Source organism: Cyrtonyx montezumae, unplaced genomic scaffold (assembly GCF_038088225.1).
Source record: "Cyrtonyx montezumae isolate F1298 unplaced genomic scaffold, pur_monq_1.0 scaffold_35, whole genome shotgun sequence".
Lineage (NCBI taxonomy): Eukaryota > Metazoa > Chordata > Aves > Galliformes > Odontophoridae > Cyrtonyx > Cyrtonyx montezumae.
The window spans coordinates 1,550,761-1,572,919 of NW_027072040.1; the positions used below are offsets into that span (position 1 = coordinate 1,550,761).

A 22,159-nucleotide genomic window follows, 5' to 3' on the forward strand; every position below is an offset into this window, starting at 1 on the left:
CTCGGAGCCGTCAGCCCCCCCGGGTGGGTGTCACGGGTCTGCCCTGCCGTGGTGGTGACACCCCAGGGGTGTGCAGCCTTCCCCCCGTGGGAGCGCATCCTGCCCCACGTCCTGCAGCGTGTTACCTGCACGAGCAGCCACGCTGTGCAGGTGGGGGGCTCTGGGTTGCTGTGCAGGTGTAGATGAACGCTGAGCCCCAGTGAGGGCTGGGCTGGCCATGACATTTGCAATTAATATTTCCTTATCAGAGTGTGCCCTGAGAGAAATGGTCACAGTGTGCTGCCGGTGGATCCCAGCCCAACAGCCCTGCCTTCCCTTCAATGGCAAAATGACTGAGTCATGGTGGTACAGCATTTCTCATTTATTCTCGGAGCTATCATTCAGCATGGAGCCCATGGAGATAAACAGGAATGCCAATACCTGCCCTCGGAGCGTAAACCTGCACTCTCCACGTACACTGGGTCTGGCAGGCAGTCAGGGTCACTGCCTCACACACCCAGAACCCTGCTCCCACTGCTCCCTGCCCCACAGACACCTGAAGAAGCCCAGAAGGAAAGGCTGGGTGCTACAGGCACGTCACCCTCCCGCTGTCAGCAGATGCCACGCAGTGCCCAGGCAGCCATGCACCGCAGACAGCCCTGAACTGCCTTTCACCTCCTCTTCACAAACTTCTTTCTCACAGCGTTGGGGTTCAGGCGCCTCCTGCCAGCGCCCAGCGCCACGTCCCGGATTTGCAGGTTGGCAGCACGACTGTAGATGTCATTTTCTGCAAAGGGAGAGACCCCCGCGATGTAGTCGGGGTCGAAGACGTTGGTCTTCTGCCTGGCCTTGCGGGACAGCCGCTGCTGCGGGAAGGGCTGGTCCTCCACCAGCTGCGGGTTGTTGGCGTGCTTCCCTCCCTGCGGTGCTGGCAGTGGGTACTGCCCAGAGAACAGAGACCGTTAAACCTTCTCTGGGCCAACTCTTGGTTAGAGGACCTTCACAGCGACTGCTGGTTTACAGTCAACTTAGCAACAGAAACCCAGCAGTCCCTGCAGTAAGAAGAACATCGGGAAGGCAATCACAGCCCTGCCTGGCCCAGCCCATGCAGTGACTCACCCTGAGCCCCCGTGGGTTCAGCACCTTGGGGTTGCGGGAGAAGTGCATGTGGAGGCTCCCGTCCTCACTGACACTCACTGCAACTTTCTTCAGTGTCTTGTTACCACAGTGAGGGCAGAAGACCTTGGTCATGTCCGAAGTTGTCCTGTGGGAGATGGAGGGGATTTACCCTCCCTGGACTGCAGAGCAGAGGCTCAGCCCAGGAGCTGGATCACTGCCCAGCCCCAGAAACTGCCCCCTGCCCTGGTGGTGCTGTGCACGCACCTGAAGCAGCCATGGCAGCGCAGGATGTGGCTCCGGGCCTGGCGGATCAGCATGCCATTCACTGCCAGCACGTGGAGACCCATCTGGAGCAGCACATTCTGTCACGAGGGAGGAGGAAGCAAGATGCCATGAGCCCAGCAGCCCCACTCAGGTTTGCCTGCTTGGGCAGTGTGAGGCCAAGGGCAGCAACGCTGACAGGCTGTGCATAGGCCTCTGCTGTGGGGAGAACCAGCAGCTTCAGACACAAAAAGAAGGCACTGCAGGGTAACTTTTGTATGGCACCTGTATGGGATCAGCTGAGCTGAAGGCTGGAGCAGTGTCGTGTGAGGTAGCACTCACCTGCATGGAGAAGTCCGTGGTGACACAGCCAACCTGCACGTTGGCAGGGACAGTGTCACAGTGCCCTGTGTCCTGCTGGATCTGCTTGAGGTTGCTGGGTGTTATCCAGCCCTCATCATCATCGCTCTCCTCCTCATCATCCTCTTCCTCCTCGGCACCATCTCCATCCTCTGAGCTCTGGTGCTCATTGGTGGTCTCTGGGCTGGTGGAGATGCTGTGTGTTTTCTGCAGAGATGGGCAGTTGGTGCTATGTATGCCACGGAGCCGGGATGCAGGGCAGTGAGCCCAGCAGCCTCACCAGCATCTCCTGGAGCTCATCCTCGATGCTGGGCAGGGGCGGCCTCCAGTAGAGGAAGGAGCCAAACTCTGTGCTGTCGGGCAGCTCTGTGCTGCTGTCGGAGCATGGCTGCTGCTGGCCCTTCAGCGGCCGCTTGTGCTGGGGGAGACACAGCAATCTCAGGCTCCACATCCCCGTGGGTACCCCACCCCAGTCCGGTCCCGTCCCCATCGTGCCCCATACCTTGGCAGGCAGGTGGAAGCCGGCGATGTGCAGCGTGGCCTCGGGGTGCCGCGAGCTGGAACTGAGCCGCACCTGCGGGCAGCACCGGGCTCAGCAGCGCCCACAACCCACCCCCGTCCCCCTCCCGCCCTTACCTTGTCCGGGGGCTGCAGGCGGAGGCCGCCCGGCCCCGCGTTCTCGGTTTGCAGCTGGCAGGTGAGCGCCAGCACCTGCAGGTCGGCGGCGGACAGGCTGGGGAAGTCCCCGGTGCGTTTGGCGAACTCGGTAACTGCGGGCGCGGGGCGGGGAGGGCCGTTATCCCCCGCGGCCGCACTCGGCCCCGCCGCCCCCACCCGCACTCACCCGTCCGCACGAAGTCGGCCCGCGGGCGGCGGAGCTGCAGCTCGTAGGGCAGCGCGGCCAGGCGGCGCCGCGCCCGCCGGTCCCGGATCTCGGCCAGCACCTCGGGCACGGTGTACACGCTGTGAGCCACGTCCTGCGGGCGGAGCGCGGCTCAGCCCCGGCCCGGAACACCTCCCCCTCCCCATCCCGGAGCCCTGGGCCCGTACCTGCAGAGCGGCGCCGCTCAGAAACGCGCCGGCGTCGGCCACCACGTGTGCCACGCGCGCCATGTCCGCCCGGCCCGAGCCCACGCGTGTCCCTCCTCGCGCCCCGTAGCGCCGCGCGGGGTCCGACGGGAGCGGCGGCGCGGGAGCACTTCCGGGCGGTGCGGTCACGTGCGCGTGGGGTCACATGACGGCGGCGCTGCAGCGGCTGCCGGTGAGGCGGGTGGGGGGGACCGGGGCGGTCTGGCGGGGGTTTCGCTGGTCGCGAGCACGCGGAGCTCTTCCGCTCCCCTTTACCGGCAGCGGCTGCCGGCCCCTAGAGGGGAAGCCCGGCGGGGCGGCCCGGGGCGCCGGGTGCGGGGCAGAACAGCGCCGAGGCCTAGGTGTAGGTCTGGGTCTCGGTGGGAGGAAGCGGCGGGCCCGCCGGGAGCGGCGGCAGCGTGGCTCGGCCTGCAGCCCGGGAACTCCCGCTGCCCGCGGCACCGCTCTACCGGGGGGTTCCGGGCGCTGGGACGGGGCCCACAGACTGCCGAGCCTCTGGGAGGGGTCCCGACCTCTCTCCCTCCCCACACACACCCCGGCCGTGGGGCTGAGCGTAGCCCTGGGGCTCTGTTGGGGCGTGGGGGGAGAAGAGGGCCCCGGGTGCGCCCGCGCTGCTGTGCGGTGAAGTCGAATCGGGGGCTGTGTCTGTGTGGGATGGCTGCGGAGGGGTGGAGCTGTGCCTGAAGTCTGAGGGAAGAGCAGAGAGCCCCAGGTCCTGGTACAGTGATTCTGGGGTGCAGGTCACTGTTGGTGGCACAAGAAGTGCTCTGAGGAAGAGCTCGCTGCTCCATCTGCATAGGGCTCATTTGTGGGCTGGTTGTGTTGTGTAGGGTCTCAGTAGTGGTCCTAATGAAGTGAGTGGTGGTGTGGAGCTCAGGAGACAATCGGCAATGTCCTGGAGGCCAACCTTTGTGCCAGTGTAACTGGAGTTGGAATAACTTGTAATAACAAGGCAGTCAGTTTTGGGAATGACCCAGGAGGATAGAGGGGCACCTTGCCAACCCCAAACCTGGCCTGGTGTGGCCCAGCAGAGCGTTATTGGTGAGGCTGTGCAAGGCCCCCAGGCTGGCACCAGGAGGGCTGTGGGGAGACTATCTGTGGGAGAGATTAAAAAGGAGCTAGCAGGGGCTGTGATGGGGTCCCTTGAGAGCAGTGTGATTCCATAGCTGGCTGTTAGGACCAGTACCAAGCACCTTGTGCTCCTGCATGATCCCTGACCCTGGGATTTTCCTCCGTGATCAGGCATTTCAGAAAAAAGCTGCTGTCTCTGCCGTGTGGGCAGCTCCAGCAAATAACTGTGGGGAGGGGGAAGTGCTGTGGCTGCTGTCAGTGATGCAGTGCCCCCAGAATGAGGAAGTGGTGAGTGCCTGGGAAGGTGCAGGCCGTGCTGGGGTCCTGCCCTGCAGTTGGAGCAGCTGTGGTTCCCCTCCCCACTGAACTGCAGCTCTGCAGGGTGTTGGAGTAGAGGAGGCTGATTTTTTCCATGGTATTTTGCTGCCTGGCACCCACTTGGGCTGTCCTTGGGGGACATGCAGCTTCCCCATGCTGTGAGCAGACTTGACTCATGGTGCTGCTGTCTCATCCTTTCCAAGGGATCCCACGTGCCGTGGCCTCACCTGCAGGCCTTGGTGCTCAGCAGCACTGGAGGCTGCTCTGTCCCCGTGGGCTGGATCAGCAGCAGCCTTGAGGTTGGGGTGAGGTGGAGCTGCCCACAGAGCTGCTGCCCCGAGTGGCTGTGCACTCTCTGTGCTGTGGGAAGTGCTGGACACAGGATGTGTTTGGGCCACAACTCAGTCTCAGTGCTGAGTCCCCATCTCTCTGTCCCTTCCAGGCTGGGGGTGATGACATGGCCTCTGCGAGCTCCAGCAGGGCCAGGGCAGGGCTGCCCTGCGAGAAGTCCCAGCTCTCTGTGAAAGGTGAGTCCTGTGCAGGGCTGGGAGCTGGGCTTTGGGCTGCCTTGGGGAGGTGCTGTGTTCTGGGCTCTGTGGTACACGCAGCCCTTACCAGGCCTTGGTGCTGGTGGCCTCTGGGAGCCGAGCGCTGCCTGTGGGGGGCTCTGCCTCCTCATCTGGGACGTGGCTCCATGGCTCTGCCGGGGCAGTGTTTGTGCTGCAGTGGCCACGAGATGGCTCCAGATGCCGGGAGCTGTGTCCCAGTGCTTCCCACAGCCCCTCTGGTCCAGGCACAGCCATCTGGAGTGTGGCAGTTCTCCCTGGGTGACTGCCTCCTTCCCTTGGCCCTGACTTGTCATAGAGCATGGGTTTCTCATCGGGCTCCTGGGGCCGGGAGCAGCTGAACAGGGATGGTATGTATCCGTGGGGTGAAATGGGTGTGAGTGAAGCGTGACCAGGGCTGTCTTGGCCCATTGCTGTCCCCTCCCCAGAGCACTGGTGGTGGAGAGGGGGTTGTGCATGTGTGAGGCAGGGGCTGTGGGACTGCTGCTTGACTCCTGCCTATCCCATTTAGTGGTGTCTGTGAAGCCCAAGGCCCAGAGCCGCCAGTCACGGATGAACTGCTATGTGGAGGTGGCAGGAGATGGGCTGCCCAGTGAGACCAAGAAGACAGGAAAGCAGATGGGGAGCTCTGAGCTGCTGTGGAACGAGATCCTCATCCTGTAAGTCCCTGCAACTCTGTTCTGTGGGGCTGGGACTGCCCCTGCTCCCATGCCCAGCCCTTAGTGAGAATCCTTGCAGCTCCATCCGCTGGGCTGTTTGGGTGTCAGAGGGCTTTGCCCCTTCTGAGGACGCTGTGTCACCAGGAGGGGGATGCGGTCTCCCATCACCCTACAGTCTTCCCTGCATCTCTTCCACTCCTTGGCTTAGCAGTCCTGGCGCTGCCTGCTGCTGAGCAGAGAGAAGGGACAAGGCCGTGGTGATGGCCCCTCTTCTGTTCTCTCATCAGGAACGTCACGGCTCAGAGCCACCTGGACCTGAAGGTGTGGAGCTGCCACACGCTGAGGAACGAGCTGCTGGGCACCGCCTCCGTCAGCCTCTGGAACCTGCTCAAGAGCGGTGGGAAACGTACGTCCGTGTGGTCTGCCCAGAGCTGCCTCTGCACGGCCGTGTCCCTGCTCAGGGCGGGGGTCTCCCCGCGCCGCGTGGCCCAGCAGGGAACAAGGCACTGTTGTGTGCTGGTGCGGGGCCGGCTGCGACGGCGGCCAGACCTCCGTTAGCCAGAGTGCCAGAGCTGTGTGGAAACACAAACCCGCAGCTATTTGCTGCCATTTGTGGTCACCGGAGTGTGGCTGTGGCGGCAGCTTCTGCATAAAGGCACCCATTCAGGGCTCAGCCGTGGAAGCTGCTGCGCGGGGCTGGAAAAGGCTCGCTCTGTCTTTTTCAAGCAAAGCTCTGCTTCTCACAGAACTCAGAGCTGGTATGGGGTGGGGAGAGGGGCCTCTGTGCCCTGTGGGGAGTGGGGTGTGCTTGGCCTCTGCCAGGCCTGTGTGGGGTTGATCCCTGCCACTGCAGGTGACGAAGCCCTGCAGTGTCCCCACTGTGCTCCTTGGGGTGGGCGTGCTCTGTGTCCCTGGGGCCTTGGCATTGCTGCATCTTGGCTTGGCACGCTTTTGGAGCTTGTTTGCTGCTGTCGTGCTGCGGAGCCCGTGAGGACCTGGCTGGTGCCCGGCAGCACAGGGCTGGGCTGCTCGAGCTGCCTGTGCTGGGGGCTCAGCCCCATGGCACTCCCTCTGCTGCTTTCTCCCTGAGCTGTGCCACTGTTCCCGCCCTACCTGCCCGCTCCTGCGGCAGGGCACAATCGGCCCTTTCATTAGTGGGTGTCCCAGGGGGCTGTGTGGAAAATGAATGGAAAAGGCAACTGGCTGTTCTAGCTCGTTCGTTAACGTGCGGCAGAAAAAATGTGTCAGATTTTTCCTTGACACCGTGGGCCAGGAGGGAGGACTCTTAAAGCTGCAGAGTGCTGCTTTGCTGGGGAGGTGCTGCTGCAGCGTGGGCACTGCTGCGTGCTGCCTGTCTCACCCAGCTGGGCCTTGCTGCTTGGCCTTTGTGGCTCTGCTCCAGCTCTGTGTGGGCCCCAGGGAGGAAGGCTGCATCCTGAGGACCCTGCCCCAGAGGGGAACTTCTCTGTGTGTCCTGTGGCCTGGCTGCTGACTCCTGCCTTGCCTGCTGAAGAGATGAGGAGGCCATTCCCAGTGCGTAGCAGTCTGGAGACTGGGGAGTTGGCCAGGTCAGCTGGGATTAAAGCCCTCTTGAGCTGGACAAGGGATGCCCTAATGCAGTCTTGGTTCCTCTGCTGGGGGAGACACTGGATTGAGTGCTCTCTGCCCCTTGGAAGCCCCCCGATCTCATTCCCTGCTCCTGGGAGGTGCTGAGCAGGGACACATCTTCCCCAGGGCTGCTCTTGGCTGGCAGCATGCTGCTGTCTGACCTGGCTTTTTTTTTTTTTAATATGGTTTTGGTGATGTTTTCTGTAAGTTACCGCTATGTAAGCAAAGTTGCAATCTTTTGTTTGTGTTCCTGTAGCTTTACTTGCTGTGGAAGGATTGTTCTCATGGCTCAGCTTTTGGGCAGATGGGTGTTTTCCAGCAGGGGTGGTGTTCTCGTCTCCAGTGACGTCTGTGGCAGTGTCTGCAGGGCTCGGGCTGCCAGGAGCAGCCGTGGCTCCCTCTGTTCTCGCTGTCGGTCCTTCTGCCAAGCACGCGTCACTCCAGGTGGAACAGCCTCAGCTCTGAGGCCTGGAGCCTGGAAAAAGAGCTCTGCAGTGAGCCAGGGTGATGGGGAGAGCCCACGGGGAGCTGGACCTGGGCTGCTCCACAAGGATGCGGCCTGTGCTGGGGCTCAGGGCAAAGCAGAGCGCGCTCCTGTCCTCAGCCGGGCTGGGTGGGGATGGGATCAAGGACAGAAAATGAGGCACAGCCTCCTGGGCTGGTGGCACAGCCCTGCCCTGGGCCCCCCAGCAGCAGTTCTCTGTTCCCAGTGCCAGCAGCTCCTTGGTGCGGCTGCAGCAGTGTCCCCGGGCGGCCCCCGACGCGGTCTGGGTGGAAGCTGATCGTGGTGCTGCTGTTTGCTGGTCCCTGGCAGCGGAGCAGTGGATGTCTGTGCAGGCTTTGGAGGGACACCAGTGCGCTGGGCTGCAGCTCGCAGATGAAAGCGCTCGCTTTTATTGCTTGCTGCTCGGGTTGCGAGTTACATCAACAGGCTCCTGTTTCTCGAGTGGCACCGTATGCCAGGAATTGACAGATCCCGCAGAGCTCTTTCTTTCCGTGCTGCTGCTCCTCTGGCCAAGCCCCCAAACCTCTGGAAAGCTGCAGCTGACCCCACTGCGTGAATGTGCCGCCACGGGAGTTCTGCGAGGCCAGAAAGCAAAGGCTCTTTCACTGAGGAGTGGTGAAAGCAGGCAGTCAGATGGGCTGCAGTGAATTCTTCAGTGCCTGTCAGGGCGGTGGTCCTGCTCAGAGAAAAAGAAGGGGAAAGAAGTCTGAGGTCCTCCTGGTTGTGCTGTGTGGCAGTGGAGCGGCACAGTTCTTGGGCATCTGAGGCTGGGTCAGCAGCAAGGACTAATCCTCTGCTGCCTGGGAAGATTTGTTGTCTTGTAAGACTAAAGATGGTCACTTCTCCTGAACTCTCCTTCCTCCCTGATTTGTGGGATAGATGGGCAATGTCCTACTCCCCCCGGGTTCCTCCCAGAGGACCGCAGCCATGCATGCCATGGGTTGGTGGTGATGCTGCCCCAAGCAAACAGGGGGCACGTAGATTGCTGAGTGCCGTGTGTGGCAGTGGCTTTTGGGGCAGCCTGGAGGAGCTGCTCATCTTCATGTCAGCAGTGCTCCAGGCAGCTCTTGGTCTCTGTGTGGGGCTTTTTGGGGGGGGGAGGTGGAGGGTGCAGTGTTGGTCATGTGGAGCTGTTTGAGAGGGAACTGAGTTTTACCTGCAGAAGAGCAGTGTGAGGAGGGCTGTGTGAGGTGGGAGGTGTGCAGACCTCGTCTGCCTGCGGGAGGAGGGAGCTGTCCCCATCAGGTGAGAGGCAGTGAGGCTGTCCCCTCTCTGCAGTGCTCGTGCTGATGGGCAGGCGGCTCCCAGGGGTCCTGGGGGGCTCGGGCTCAGCCCAGAGCAGTGCTCGCTGCTACCAGGGTGGAACTGTAAATCCGCTTAATGGGCTGGGAGGGAATTCCAGCTCACTGCTGCTAAATGGGAGCTCTGATGCTGCTTGCGGGGCACTGGAAGTAGCTGAACTGAGACCTTATTCAGGACCGAATCACCCCCGACCCCCTCCCAAAATAATAATAATCCCTCTGACATTCTGGCAGCCGGCGGGACACAGGCAGCCTTTGTGCCTGGCCATTCAGGGGACCCTCTGTTGGTGCAGCAGCAATGTTCCTTTGTGCGTCCCGCGTGCTGGACGGGGACAGTGAATGGAAGGTTCTGCTGGTGTTTATTTTCTTTAAAAAAGCTGAAGGGGGTGGAGAGGGGGAGAAGGCGGCCGGCTGGGAGGTTCATGTTCACATCCTCTACTCGGAGACACCTCGTCTTTGCTCCTGTGCTGCCGTCCCCCCGGGCCGGGCGCTGCACAATGAGGGTCTGTGCGGCTGTGGGGCGCTCGGGGGAGGGGAGGAGGGGACCCCCGGTGCGGGCGGGCGTGACTTCCGCGCGCTGCAGGGAAAGTGCACATTCCTACGGCTCGGAGCAGGCAGGGAGGAACAGGGTCAGGGTTTGTTCTGCTCTTTGGCTGTGCTCGGCACCATCTTCTGTCTCACGTTCTTCGAAGGATCCGTGAGATCCGTTCCCCTTGGAAGTTTGGAGAATAACACCTCTATGCAGATGGGTGGGACCGGGCTTAACTGAGAACCCCATCTGATGGCAGCTGGGAGACGAGCAGCAGCTCCGACCGGCGTCCGTGCCGTGCCCCAGGGTGAGGGCCCTGGGCACTGAGGGTGTCTGCCTCCTTGGGACCAGAACCCGTGATGCTCATGCAGGTCTGTCAGCACGACCTGTCCTGCAGCCCCGCGTTCACCACGAGCACCAGGTGCTAGGTTTGGGATGGACATCGGACACCCAGCATGTCACAGTAGGTGACATTGCACTCAAGGGGTCCCAGGGAGCTCCACGCTCACTTGCCTGCAGGCCTTGCATCCAGGCAGGGCGGTGGAGAGGGTTTCAGTGTCTGATTTCATGCCCCTTGCAGTATGGTGACCCCTTCTCTGCCTCCTTGTGTGTGGTTTTGGGGACAAATCCTGGAGCCCTGGGCTTGGGGAGCACTCCCAACCCTGAGCTCTGTGTTGTGCTGGACTGGGCTGTGTAGGGGACCCCTCCTGCAGCCCCTGCCCTGCCCTCACCGGGAGGGACGAGGGCTCCGTGGGGGACATGCTCTTCTCCTGCTCCTATGGGTGGGTACTGCATCTTGTCCTCACGACGAGACAGGGTGAAGCAGGTTGCTTAAAAATGGTGCTGTTGTGTCATGAGCAATCCGTGTATAATACAAATATTATTTGAGCAAATGAGTCAGGAAGTGTCTGGGCCGGCGTCCCGCACTGGGGCAGCCAATTTTTTTCTGGCCCTGTGTGGTGGAGCTGGGTGTTTCGGTCCTGCTGGCTCCGTCGGGGCACGGCCACGCTGATGTGAGAGCTGTGGTACTGATGGTCCCATTGTGCTTCTGTTTCAGAGGGAACAGGGAGGGTGTGCAGGCAGACCCTGTGCTGTTCTCTGCCACCCTGGGGCTCATGGCTGCCCCAGTGGCACCTGGGGACGTGGGTCACTGCTGTCTGGATGGCTCCTGGAGAGCTGGGCACGCGGTGTGTGCCCGCCCTGGGGCAGGGAGTGATCAGTGATTCAGGGCAGGCTCTGCTCCTAGCAGCCCCAGCTTGGTATGTGGTGCCCATAGCTCCTCTGCTGCCTTCCCCTTGGCTGCAGCCACAGCAGGCAGTTTCCCCGGATGGATAACCTGTGGGTCATGCAACAGCAGCTGGTGAAGTCTTGCTAAGCACTGGGAACCAGTCTGGCTCACTGGTGGCCCAGTGCTGGGGCTGAGTGTTCCTGTGTGTCATGGCGTAGTTCTCTGTGCTCAGTGAAACAGATACATGAGGACATGGATAGAGTGGTGGGCCTGGGGTTTTCTTTTGCTGCTTGTTTGGGTTTTCTAGGTGGGAAGAAGAGTAAGCCGAATCTGAAGGGTGCTTCTGCTCCACTGCAGCAGAGCAGGACTTCAGGCACTTTGGCACATAGCTGCTGATCCGCTCTGTGCTGCAGGCACCCAGTGGCTGTGCAGGCACGGGTCTCTTCCTGACCCATACATGAACCCACCCCAAGCTCTCCCTGCAGCCTCAGATCTGGGCCTGTGAGTTGTTGTGGTCTGGGTTGTCACGGCCATGTCCCCGTGTAAGGGAATGGAGGGGCCTGGCCCTGCCCCCAGTGGCTGGAGAATGGTGCGTGGGGGTCTTCCTCAGGAGCAGCAGTCAGACTGGCAGCCCTCCGTGGGCACTGTGGAGTGCCTGTAGGTGTGGGGCTGCTGTCAGTGCGTGGGGGGACAGCTGGCCCTGGGGGATCCTTGGGGACATGGGGGGGGCTTGGTTCTGCGGGGAGCCCAGGAGGTGATGTCCCTGTCAGGTCCCAGGTGATGACCGGTGGTCTCTTTCTCTGTCTCCTCACCTCCCCCAGTGGAGAACAGGCAGCTGACCCTGAACCTGCAGACAGAGAACAAAGGCAGCGTTGTCTCCGGAGGAGAGCTGACGATTTTCCTGGACGGGCCGGCTGTTGACGCGGGCAGCCTGCCCAACGGCAGCACTGTGACTGAGGGTGAGTGCTGCCCGGCCCCGCGTGCACGCAGCGGCTCTGCGCACGAGGCGGGGAGAGGTGCTGCAGGCCCCCAGCACCCCTGAGCAAACGACTGAGTGCCAGCAGCCTCCTGCCCCAGGTGAGGCCCTGGCCTTGCTCCGGGCTCCCACGGGAGCAGATGTGTGGTGGGACAGGAGCGGGAGCACCGGTGGCATCGTGCCTGCCTCCTCTCAGTGCTCGAGCAGCACGGCCCCTTGCACTGCTTTCCCATGTTGGGCTGAGCAAAAGCATTCTGTATTTGATGAACCACTCAGAAAAGTGTTCTCCATGGAGGGAGCACATGCAGCGCGTGGACGGGTGTCTGACTGCTCGAGGTTGCCCAGGCAGTGAGCAGACACCGTTCTGGGAAGTGCAGTGCATTGCGTTCCCTCTGTTCCTTCCCTTCCATGCTGGGTGAACCAGGCCCTGAAACCTGGGGTTCCTTGGATATCCGAGGCTCTGGTGGTGCTGACGGAGCCCATGGTCGTGCTCAGAGCTGTGGGGCACAGCAGGATGGGCAGAGCCCCAGCCCAGGGCTGGCAGAAGGGAGCAGAGCTTCTCCTGGATAGGGTTGAGGTGGGCAGTGGGGAGAGAGCTGTAGTGCTTTTGGGTCTCCTTTATGGTAGGAAGGAAGACAGAGCTAGTCAGTGCTCCAGTTGTTTTCTTCACCCTTTCAGGGTCCCAGGTGCCTGGACGGGACCCCAGCAGCATGGCTGCAGCCACGGAGAGCAGACACCAATCTGCCACCACAAACTGCTTTGGGAGCAGATCAAGGTAAGAGCAGCACCTCCCAGTCCATCACTGGCTGGTTACTGAGCCTGTGGGGGCACTTGAGTAGTGTCCACGTAGCTCAGGGGCATGGTAACTTGCCCAGGCCTCCCAGCAGTGTAGCACACAGGAGATTTGGGGCAGGACTGGGTGCAGACAGCTGAGCTGGGCATGGTGACCACACAGCTGGAGTGCAGATGGCCAGCAGCTCCTTAGGTATTTGTTTCTCAAGGCACATCAGATTCGTGATTGCCCAGGCAGTTTCTCCTTGTTGCTCTGCTGGTATGCACAGGGATGGTGCATTGGGGGGTGTGGGCACTCAGAGCAAGGAGCCTGGTCCTGGTCCTGGCACGGGGGGTTGCTCTGAATGGCTGCTCAGTGGTGGGCACTGCACCTCGGCCTGCAGCATGGCCTTGGGCCGGACTGGGGGGCATCACACCCATGGTGGTGGTCACAGGGGAATGCTTCAGAAGGTTCAGGGAGAGCAAGAGAAGCAAAGCAAGCCTAGCTGCAGGGAAATAACAGCTACTTCCAAAGGAAATGAGATGCTTGGGCAGCAGCCGCCCTGCCTGGCGCGGTGCCTGTCTCTGCCTTCTTGCTGGACTGGAGTGGTGCAGAGCTGCTCCTTTTGGAGCTGTGGTTATTGAGGGACGTGTCACACTGTCAACATGAAGTTGAATTTAACACCTATTTATATTTCCACAGTGTGGCGGTGGCCCAGCAGCCCATACAGATATTCTGGTTAACGTGTGCCTGTAGTAAGGAGCCTGCAGCCTGCACAACAGGGGGCTCCTGGTGTGGGAGCGTGGCAAGGAGCTCTGTGCTTGGAGCTCCTCTGCTCCTCTCTATCTGGCAGGTGCATACAAGAGAGGATTGAAGGGAAGAGGTACTTTTATCTCTGAAAAATGACCTTCAGCACAGTGCTTGTTTAGGGCAGGGGAGTGGTGACACATTGCTGATTTCAGTCTGTGCCCTGTTACTGCTTGGTTCCTGCTATCTGGGTGTTAATGCCATCTCAGAGATGAGATGGAGCTGTTTCCTGGTAAGAGCTGCCCTTTGCAGCACTCAGCAGCAGGAATAAAAGAACTGGTTGTGATGCTCAACCTGGAGGCTGGGTGCTTCACATTCGCCATTGCTTTGTGCCTGTGAGTAGTTTCTGCTCCTGGTGTCCTCCTGACCTGTGAGCAGCCTGCAGCTGTGACAGATCACAGCATGGGAAGCTTTGTCACTAGTTCTTTGCTTCATTCTGGGCACACCTGAAGGTAGGTTGTTCTGAACAGTTCAAAATTTTTGTGTAGCACTGCTGACTGACAAAGCATGGCTGTGTGTACCCAGCACAGAGGCAGCTGCCTTCCCCGGGTCCTTTGCACATGGGAATGCTGTTTGATGTTAGCTCTGTTTATATGCAGAGCAGTGTTTATTTTCATGGGCTTGGTGATGGATGCTGGCAAACTTGCTCGCAGGCAGGATGGAAAGAAAAGTTTCATTCTTTGCTCCTCAACTATTTCTGCACTGTCCCCCCCAAGGGAAACTGCTTGCTCAGGACTTCTCTTTCTTCTCCTGAGCAAATGTCATCTTGGGATTTGCTGCTAATCTTGGTGACGGGGTGTGAAATTCCACAGCCCTCTGCACAAAGAGAAAACAGCCCAGTGGCCCCGGGTGAGGTTTGGTGCTGTGGGTGCCCGGAGGGTGCCACAATCCCCATTTGTTTTGTGGGGGCCGAAGAGGCTCCTCCTGACTGCAGGGGATGGTCTGCTCTGGCTTGGAGCTGGTGGGCTGAGCTCTGTCGGGTGTTGCTCTCTGACTTTGCTGTCACCTGTTGCAAACAGTGCAGACCCCAATGATTCCTTTGGTGTGTTGTGTGTCGGCTTTCACTGCCTGATCACATCCAAGGCCCACAGCTTAGCTGGTGACAGGCGTGAGCAGCCCCAGGGACAAGCAGCACCTCTGTCCCCGTGAGCCCTATTCCCATGGTGAGAGCCCCGTTTTCTGGCTGCTCCACAAAGCAGGGTGTGCTGGGTGATGAGGATGAACTGGGGTTGGGATCACACCGATTTGGGGTTTCAGAGCTCTAAGCACCAGTGCTGCTAGCTGGTGTGGGGTGACGAGTGCTCCTCCAGGTTCTGGTGCCTGTGCTGTCCCCATTCCCTACACCACACGTGACATGGGGCATGGTGGCTGCCTTCTCCCCATCTTTCTCAGGGACAGGGAGAATTCCTCTCCAGCTGCCATTTATCATATTGCATCCTGGATGAGACCAACTGGCACTACCGTGGCTCCTGGCATCTTGTGCTTGGGTCATGGGGACAGAACCCAATCTGCATTTCACACCTGGGCTTGGGGTGAGCACGAGTGATGAGCCCTGCTCTGCATGCCCTGCATCAGCCCGTGCAGAAGGGCTCTGCCTTGGTGACTGACACAGCTGTCCTTTTTGGCTGTGCCCATTCCCTCTGCCGTGTCCTGGGGTGGCTGATGGAAGGGGGTGGTGGGCTTGTGCTCACCACCAGGGCAGGGGGCTGTCCCTGCCAGCTCCTTCCCAGCAGCACTGCTGCCTGTTCCCATCTGCACACTGCTGTTTTTTCCCCCATTCCTATTTTAAGAGTTTGTTCCCAGTCTAGCCTCTGTCACGTGGCCTCACTGGGTTTGTTTCCATGCATCTATTAAAAGACAATGCCCAGATGGGAGCGCTCGTAGGAGGGCTGGGCTGGGCTGGGCTGGGCAGCCCGTGGGCTAATTCAGGCCTGATAACCCTGTGCGGCCAGCTGGCAGCAGGGAAACATCCTGTTTTGGTTGCTAAAAACTGTGGGCAGCTCTTAGCTCATCTGCAGCAAGAGGGGTAAGGACAGGATCCATCCTTCCATTGCTTCAACTAAGGGTGGGCACAGAGATCTGGGTCCTGCAGCCTGGCTGGCTCTGAGCTGCTTTCTGCCTTCCCGTGTCTCTCCCCAGCCCTTCCTCTGCCTGGCGTGGCTGTGAGCCACTCCCTGAGGAGCGTGGGGAGGATCCAAGGGCTTGCTGGAGCTGCTGTGGGTGGCATGAGCGATGCTGTGCCCTGCCCTTGCCAAGCTGCTGTCCCCTCCCAGCTCGGCCCTGGGAAGTGGGGACAGTCTGCAGGTTTTGCCCTTTTAAGGGGAGAAGTTGGCTGGAGCAAAGCAAGCCCTAATCCCCACGTCCTGGTGCTGTGGCTGTGAGCAGTGCACTGCCCTGGGAAGGGGTGGCCCTGCTCTGTCCACGCTCCCCAGGCCTTGGGGTGGGGAAAGGGCTCTTCCCAGTGGTGCGGAGCTCTCGCTGCCCCAGGGTCCTTCGGTCAGCAGTTCTCTCACCTTGATGCTTGTGCACCATCCAGTGCCCCACTGTTGGGCGTTCCCCTGCCCCTCGCTGAGCATCCCTGTGAGAAGCTGGGCTCTGGCTGTGATGCTTTCAGTGCTGCTTTTCTCAGCTGTTCCCCCCTGGCAGTGTAGGCAGAAGCGTGCAGCTTCCCCCCCCACCCCGTCTCTGTGCAGGGCTCGTGGCTGCTGTGAGTGTTTCCGTGGGGGTCTCCTGGGGCAGAAGGCAGCGGTGTGTGATCAGCCCTGGGCACACAGGTGGGGGCTGCACTGATAGCCCTCCCTGGTGGGCTCGGGCACTGGGGGTGGGATGCCAGGACCTGTGTGTGGGTTCGGGGCAGGTGTGTGCTGCTGTGTCCCGGCAGGCAGGCAGATGTCTGTGCTTGGAGAGCAGCAGCACTGCGTCGGGGCCTGGGCCCAGCTGTGCCTCACCTCCTTTTCTTTCCCTGCAGAACACAGCGACTCGCTGCAGGGGCCTCCAGGCAGGGTGCAGGCAGTGGGGAGCAAAGTCCTAGCACACGGAGCCGGCACCGGCAGCCGCCCAAGAGCCCGGCAGCCACCAGCATGGCCAACGGCACCGCCAGCAGCACCGGTGAGCACGGCAGGGGCTCTGCTGCTGCCAAGGGCGTGGGGTGGGCAGGGCTGGGGGTGCAGTGCGAGGGGGAAGGGGATGTGATAAAGGGGTCCTGTAGTGCTGAGGGATTGCTTCCCTGCTAAGGAACCGTTGGTGTCACTTTGATAAGCTCGGCAGCTCCTTAGGGCTCGCTGGTGGGACCTGTTCTGCCTCTTGAGCATGATTTCTGTGGCTGCTCTCTGTGGGGGCACAAACCCAGCACTCAGGAAGGTGCTCAGCCTTATGGCAGCAACACCTTCTGGAAGTTTTCCTTGTCTTTCCATGGGCTTGTCCACAAAGCTGTGAATACCCCGCAGAGAGGGGCTGGGTCTGGTGAGTGTGTGATGGCAAAGCTGTAAGCAGCTCGCCAGCTTTTTTCTGCTGGTGTGCTGGAGCTGCCCAGCAGTGCAGGAAGCCTGCAGCAGCCCTGGGATGTGGTGGTAGGATGGTGCCTGGCACTGTGGGCTCAGCAGAGCTCCCATGTCCCACATCCTGGACAAGTACATGGTGCAGTGCTGTAGGGTGGGAGGTGGCAGCAGAGTGACACCACTACCACAGGCATTTCCTACTCCCCTGCACTGCTATTTTGCAGCCAGTTCTGTCCTTTCCTTTGCTTTTGTCAGAGACCTGAAGGAGGAGCAGCATGTTTTGTTTTAGATAGAAGGAAAAGTTTGGTCCAACCCAGGAGGACTTTTTTCCTTTTTTTTTTTCCTCATTACTTTGGAAAAACCTGGATCACTGTAACTTCAATTTTGCCAAAGTCCATTCTGGGAGGGAGGTGGGGGTGCAGAGGGCTGCAGTGCAGTCCTGGCATCCCCCAGTGCTCCATAATGCTACTGCCCACCTGGCCCCTGCCCCACAGGTGCAGGCACAGTGCTGCCCTGGGCTCTGCTCGCATTGTGCTGGCCCAGCTCCGGCCTTCCTGGTGGCTTTATGGCTGTGCTGTCCTTTTGCTGTTTGGCTGTGGCCCAGCTGGATGTTACACCTCGGGGTGGGAGGTGCTGGGTGCTGTGTCATGCTCAGCGTGCCTCCAGAATTCTTCCTCTTCCTCCCAGCTCAGTATGTTCTGTGTGCAGGTTGGGAGCAGACCATTACAAGAACTTCCCAGTTACATTTGTTGCCCGGAGCTGTAATTTCACCTGAGAAGAAAAGAAAGTTTCTGCGTGCCATGCGTTCTCCATGGTGTAGCTTAGCCCCTGCCCTACTCCTCCTGAAGTCCTTATCAGTGGACTTTGGATTATCTTTTCCCCTGTTCTGTCCAGGGCTGAGATCAATGCAATTTCAGTGCAGTCACCCGAGTCAGGTTTCCTCAGAAGTTGGCACAGTTTTTGAAGCTCCTCGAACCTCTTCCAAGGCTTGCCAGCAGGGAACACCTGACTGCTGTGAGGTGTTTGCTACAGAACTTGGGCTTGCAGCTTTTTGCATTCCTTAACTCTGACTTGTGGAGTTCTATCTGCATCCTTTCTTTTTTTTATGTATATAATTTGTTTTTAATTTTCATTTCACTACAGCTGTGGTGAAGGTTATCCTCTGCTGTGCTGTTGAGCCCTGTTTTTTTTTTTTTTTTTTGGCTAGCTGATAAATATTCATCAAACAAATTTCCTTTCATTCTTTTGGTCTGTGTTTTCCTCCTGATCGGTTTTCATTGTGGTTTTCCCTTGCTCAGTCCCTTCCCCTTTCCACAAACTCAGTGGAATAAGCCCCGCTCGCCCCCCAGCAGTGCCTGTTGTGGGGATGCTGTGAGGCAGCCCCGAGCTCATCACTTCTGCCACCCACGTTGGACCCGCAGCACATCTGCAGGCAGCAGAGGGGATGCTGAGCACAGACACAGTTGTGTCTGCTTTTATCTCAAGAGGAAAGATGGAAGAAGGGCTTGGCAGGGCCTGGCCTGGCTGCTGGAGTCGTGGGAGTGGGTGCTCCCTGTTGCTCCCACCATCACCGTGGTTGTGGGGCTGCCCTGGGGTGGTGGAGCAGCCGTTGCTGTTGGTGCTAACATCCCTGCCCTCTGCCTTCCCAGTGAATGGCGATGCAGTGGGAGCTGTGGACATGGAAGAGGAAAGGCCAGCTGCGGGGGCTGCAGTGACATCGAGCACAGCTGAGGGCTCTGTTGCTGCATCTGCCCCTCCTGCCCTGCCCGGCCCCGCAGAAGCTGAAGAGGCAGCACCCAGCACCCCGCAGGCACGGGCAGTGCTGCAGGCCCAGGACTCTCTGCCCCCCGGGTAAGCAGCTCTGCCTCCTCCTGCTCGAGGCTCTTGTTCCCCCGATGGGGCAGTGGGGCTGAGTGCTCCAGGGGGACTCAAGGAAAGGAGGCACAGGAAGCATGAGAGCTGCTGGGTCGCTGCTCTGTGCTGGAAGAGGGGGTGTCTGAGGGCTGGGCCGTGCAATAGGGCTCAGCACTGATGACCTTCCTGCTCAGCAGATCACTGGGCATAGGAAGTCCTGCAAGGGGCCACGAGCACAGCCTGGGAAGGGACCCTGGAGCAGAGAAGGGGTACTGCTGGGGGGTACAGAAGCATCCAGGAACGCGTGCTGTCTCTGGTTCTGCTGAACGGGGATTTATGTCTCCTGTCCCTAACACAGCTTGTCCTGTCCAGCCAGAGCTGAGTCTGTCTGTGTTGCTGGACTTCTCTGTCCTCCTTTGGGCCAGGACTCTGATCTTTATCCATTTTTAGAGGCCTGGGGAAACAAACTGTGAATCACATCTCTACCATAGCAGAGATGACTTCACTGGGAGAGGAGGAGAGAGTCATCCTTGGGAGGGTGAAGCCCAGTCCTGTGCTGTGCCAGCTCTGTGATGCTATGGGAATGCCTGGGACTGGGGTTCCTCTCTGGCTGCTCTGTGTCTTGCTGGGTGCTGAGAAGGAGTGGGACTGGGGCTTGGGGCAAGCTGGGCCCCATCCTCCACCTTTCCTACACCTTTGCTCTGGACTGCAAATGCAGAGCAGTGCAGGGGGGGCTGCAGTGCCTCGTATCTGTATGAAGGGAGCTGTTTATTTTCCTCTGGCTAAGCCGATGCCTGGAAGGTCAGGGCCTCACTGATGTGTCAGTCACAGGTAATTAGGGTTAACGGCTCAGTGTGCCTTTATGTGGGGTGTGTGAGGGTTACTGTTCTCCAGCCTGGGCGCTTCCTGTTTCCAGGCAGCTGGAAAAGTCCAGGGCTCTGAAAAAGGTCTTTATTCCAACCCCATGCCCCTTCTTGCTACTGGGCAATTGGGAGCAATCCTCCCCACCTCTGCCTGCCTGAGGTGTGGGTGCTTCTCCTCGAGGCGTGGGGGGCCTTCATTTTCCCTCCCTGCTTCTCCTGACCACAGGATTTGTAGTGAGAGAGAACAGCAGCATCTCGTGTGCACTGTGTGAGCTGTAGTGTTGCTCTGCTCCTCGGGGTGGGTCTGAGTGTTGAGGTGTTCCCAGGTGATGGAGCGTGGAGCACTGGATCCGGCCGGGCTGTGAGCCTTGCTTGAGCACGGCTGGAGGCTGCTGCTTCTGCTAAGCAGGGAGTACAGAAACATCTGTGGCCCTGAGATGGTATGAGTGAGTTTGGGGGAGATCTCTGGAGACCTGATGTGGGGAAGCTGCCTCTGGCTGGCTCACTGCACTGGGGGGTTACTGTGATTCATGGTTTGGGGCCCAGAATGGGATGAGGATGCAGCTGGCTTGCAGGAGACAGTGATGCCTCAGGCAGGAGGGTTGTGGACCAAACCAGGCTGTTTTGGCACTGTGTCCTTGCCAGCCCTGGTGATTGTTAGGTCTCCTGCAGAGCTGCTGGGAGCCATCGTGTCCCTAAGAAGCCACCAGAAGGCTGCCTGTTCCCAGGGCTCCTCTGAGCATCCCCTTCCACCCCAGGAGCAGGGAGAGTACTCGTACTGTGCAGGGCAGGAGCAGCTCTGAGCCCATTCCCCCTGTCAGTCTGGGCCGCGTGTGGAGTGCCAGTGTGCTGGGTTCACGTGGGGATCTGTAGCTCTTTATGTGGCCCAGAGAGCTCTCTGAACATCTGCACCAGATGTGCTGAGCACAGAGGCAACATACAACCAGCAGTCTGTTTGGGGCTGGAGGGTACTGGAAGGTGTCCTGAATGGTTGCAGCCCCAGCTGTGCTGGAGCCCTCCCTCACCCCTGGCTGCTGAGGAGTAACTGTGCTGCAGGAGCAGCCTAAAGCCTCAGCGTGGGGCCCTGGCCCTCCTCCCTGAGTGCCCAGGGGACAGCAGGGCCACAAGAGCCACTGGCCCTGCATCTGGTTCCTATCAGCAGTGATCCCACGTGGGGACAGGCACTCGCTGCCATTCTGTGCACATAGCCCCGTCTGCACGCACAAAGAGCTGCATTATGTGGCTGGCAGCAGGCACGCTGCTGTGGTTTCTTACATAAGGAAGGTGTTCTGTTTGGACTGCAGGACTGCCCTGCACCCACCTCTTGCCTCTCCCACATTGGTGTGGGAGCATGTGGTGCTCTCTGGGGCTGACAGCTCCCAGCCCTTCTCAGAGTGGTGGCACAGCTGAGCCGTGGGGGGACCTGTGGTCGTGGTCCGTAAGGCACTGGGATAATGTCTTACCCTACGGGGCTGGGGGAAGCAGGAGTGCTGCAGGTGATGGGCACTGGTGCTTGGAGCACCTTTGCAGAGCACTGTGTGGCCCTGCCAGCCTGCATCCATTCAGCTGCCAGCACAGCAGAAGCGAGTAGGTTAATTTCCCAGGGCTTTTAGTGATGATTAATTGAGACTGAAGATTGAACTGGGAGGGAGACCTGTGGGAGCAGAAGCGTGGCAGGAGAACGCTTCATCTGTCAGCAGCTGTGTGCTGCAGAGTAAGAGCTGACAAAGCGTGGTGCTGCACAGAGGCTCCGTGTTTGCCAGAGCATAAACTTCCATGAATGAATGAATGGAGGTGAGGAACAGCCGCAGTGCTGCAGGGACTGGGCCACCCCATGGCACTGGGTTCCCCGGGGGACTGCGTCCCTGTGGTGTCCGGCAGCAGTGGGGCTGCCAGGGGAAGAGCCCCATCCCAAACTTGAAGGTTCTCCTTTAAAGATGTATGAGAAGAAACCAAACAAAAAACACACGGGACATAAAGCTGCTCCTGAGTGAAGTGTCTGACTTTCCTACTTTGTGCAGGAAGTCAGGGATCTGTGCTCCCAGTGACGCCTGTCACCAGCACACAGCCTGCTGCAGCACCCCTCCCCTGCTCTGTGTCCCTGTGTGGACCTGCTGTCGTACTGTGCTGTAAAGAAAGCTTGAACTTCTGTGGCTGAGCAGTGCAAGGAGGCAGCTTACTAACCCACCAGATACAACTCTGTGTAATAAGTTGACTTTTAATTACTGATGGCCCACTGGTCCCTGGGGAGCCCGTATGGGTTAACACACTGTGTGGGCAGTGCTGGGTCCCTGATGCTCCTTCCAGCTGAGCCCCTCTACATAGCCCGGGGTTCCTCCACGTCTCCTGCTGGAGCTGCTCTGCCCAGTGCAGGAGCTGTGCAGTGCAGGCGTGGAGAGCAGCAGGCTCTGGTTGCTGCTGGGGTTTGGGCTGTGCCCTGCTGGGGTTTGGGCTCGCTGCCTGCACGTACCAACTGTGATTGTCTCTTCCAGGTGGGAGCAGCGGGAGCTGCCAAATGGTAGAGTCTACTATGTAGACCACAACAACAAGACCACCACGTGGGAACGGCCGCTCCCGCCGGGGTAAGGGGCCCAGGGCAGGCGTGAGGCATGGTGAGCTGGGAGCTCTGGGTGGGCACACTCAGACATGTGCTGTGTGCCCCAAGCCTGGAGCTGGACTGCCTCTGCTCAGTGGGGTCTGTGTTCTTACTGCCCTGGGGTCTGCACGTCCTCCCTCGTACGATGCTGCACAGCTCTGTGAAACCCGCAGGAAGATCTTTGCAGAACTTGTATTTGTG

At 59.7% G+C, this 22,159-nt stretch overlaps 2 protein-coding genes across 3 annotated transcripts in view; one reads left to right on the forward strand and one right to left on the reverse strand.

The window, feature by feature from the left end:
* Window positions 1-2,874, reverse strand: part of NOB1 (NIN1 (RPN12) binding protein 1 homolog) — an 84,328-nt gene extending 81,454 nt beyond the window's left edge. The window contains exons 1-9 of one of the 2 annotated variants that reach the window (XR_010622715.1): window positions 2,770-2,874; window positions 2,564-2,696; window positions 2,356-2,489; window positions 2,222-2,293; window positions 2,000-2,137; window positions 1,702-1,926; window positions 1,363-1,460; window positions 1,099-1,243; window positions 530-920 (exon numbers count right to left, since the gene is read on the reverse strand). Coding sequence is in view for 1 of the 2 variants with exons in the window: in XM_065745286.1 (XP_065601358.1) it covers window positions 651-920; window positions 1,099-1,243; window positions 1,363-1,460; window positions 1,702-1,926; window positions 2,000-2,137; window positions 2,222-2,293; window positions 2,356-2,489; window positions 2,564-2,696; window positions 2,770-2,832 (1,278 nt within the window). In the remaining variant the exon portion in view is untranslated. Of the gene's footprint in view, window positions 1-373; window positions 921-1,098; window positions 1,244-1,362; window positions 1,461-1,701; window positions 1,927-1,999; window positions 2,138-2,221; window positions 2,294-2,355; window positions 2,490-2,563; window positions 2,697-2,769 lie in introns of those variants that run through there. The other variant, XM_065745286.1, reaches the window with a different exon arrangement.
* A 1,701-nt stretch (window positions 2,875-4,575) lies between these two features.
* The window catches only part of WWP2 (WW domain containing E3 ubiquitin protein ligase 2), a 28,250-nt gene continuing 10,666 nt past the window's right edge, over window positions 4,576-22,159 (forward strand). Inside the window, 9 exon segments of the mRNA XM_065745280.1 lie at window positions 4,576-4,724; window positions 5,275-5,422; window positions 5,710-5,828; window positions 11,415-11,601; window positions 11,603-11,670; window positions 12,248-12,344; window positions 16,117-16,256; window positions 18,295-18,496; window positions 21,855-21,944. Coding sequence (XP_065601352.1) covers window positions 4,655-4,724; window positions 5,275-5,422; window positions 5,710-5,828; window positions 11,415-11,601; window positions 11,603-11,670; window positions 12,248-12,344; window positions 16,117-16,256; window positions 18,295-18,496; window positions 21,855-21,944 — 1,121 coding nt within the window. The 5' untranslated portion in view covers window positions 4,576-4,654.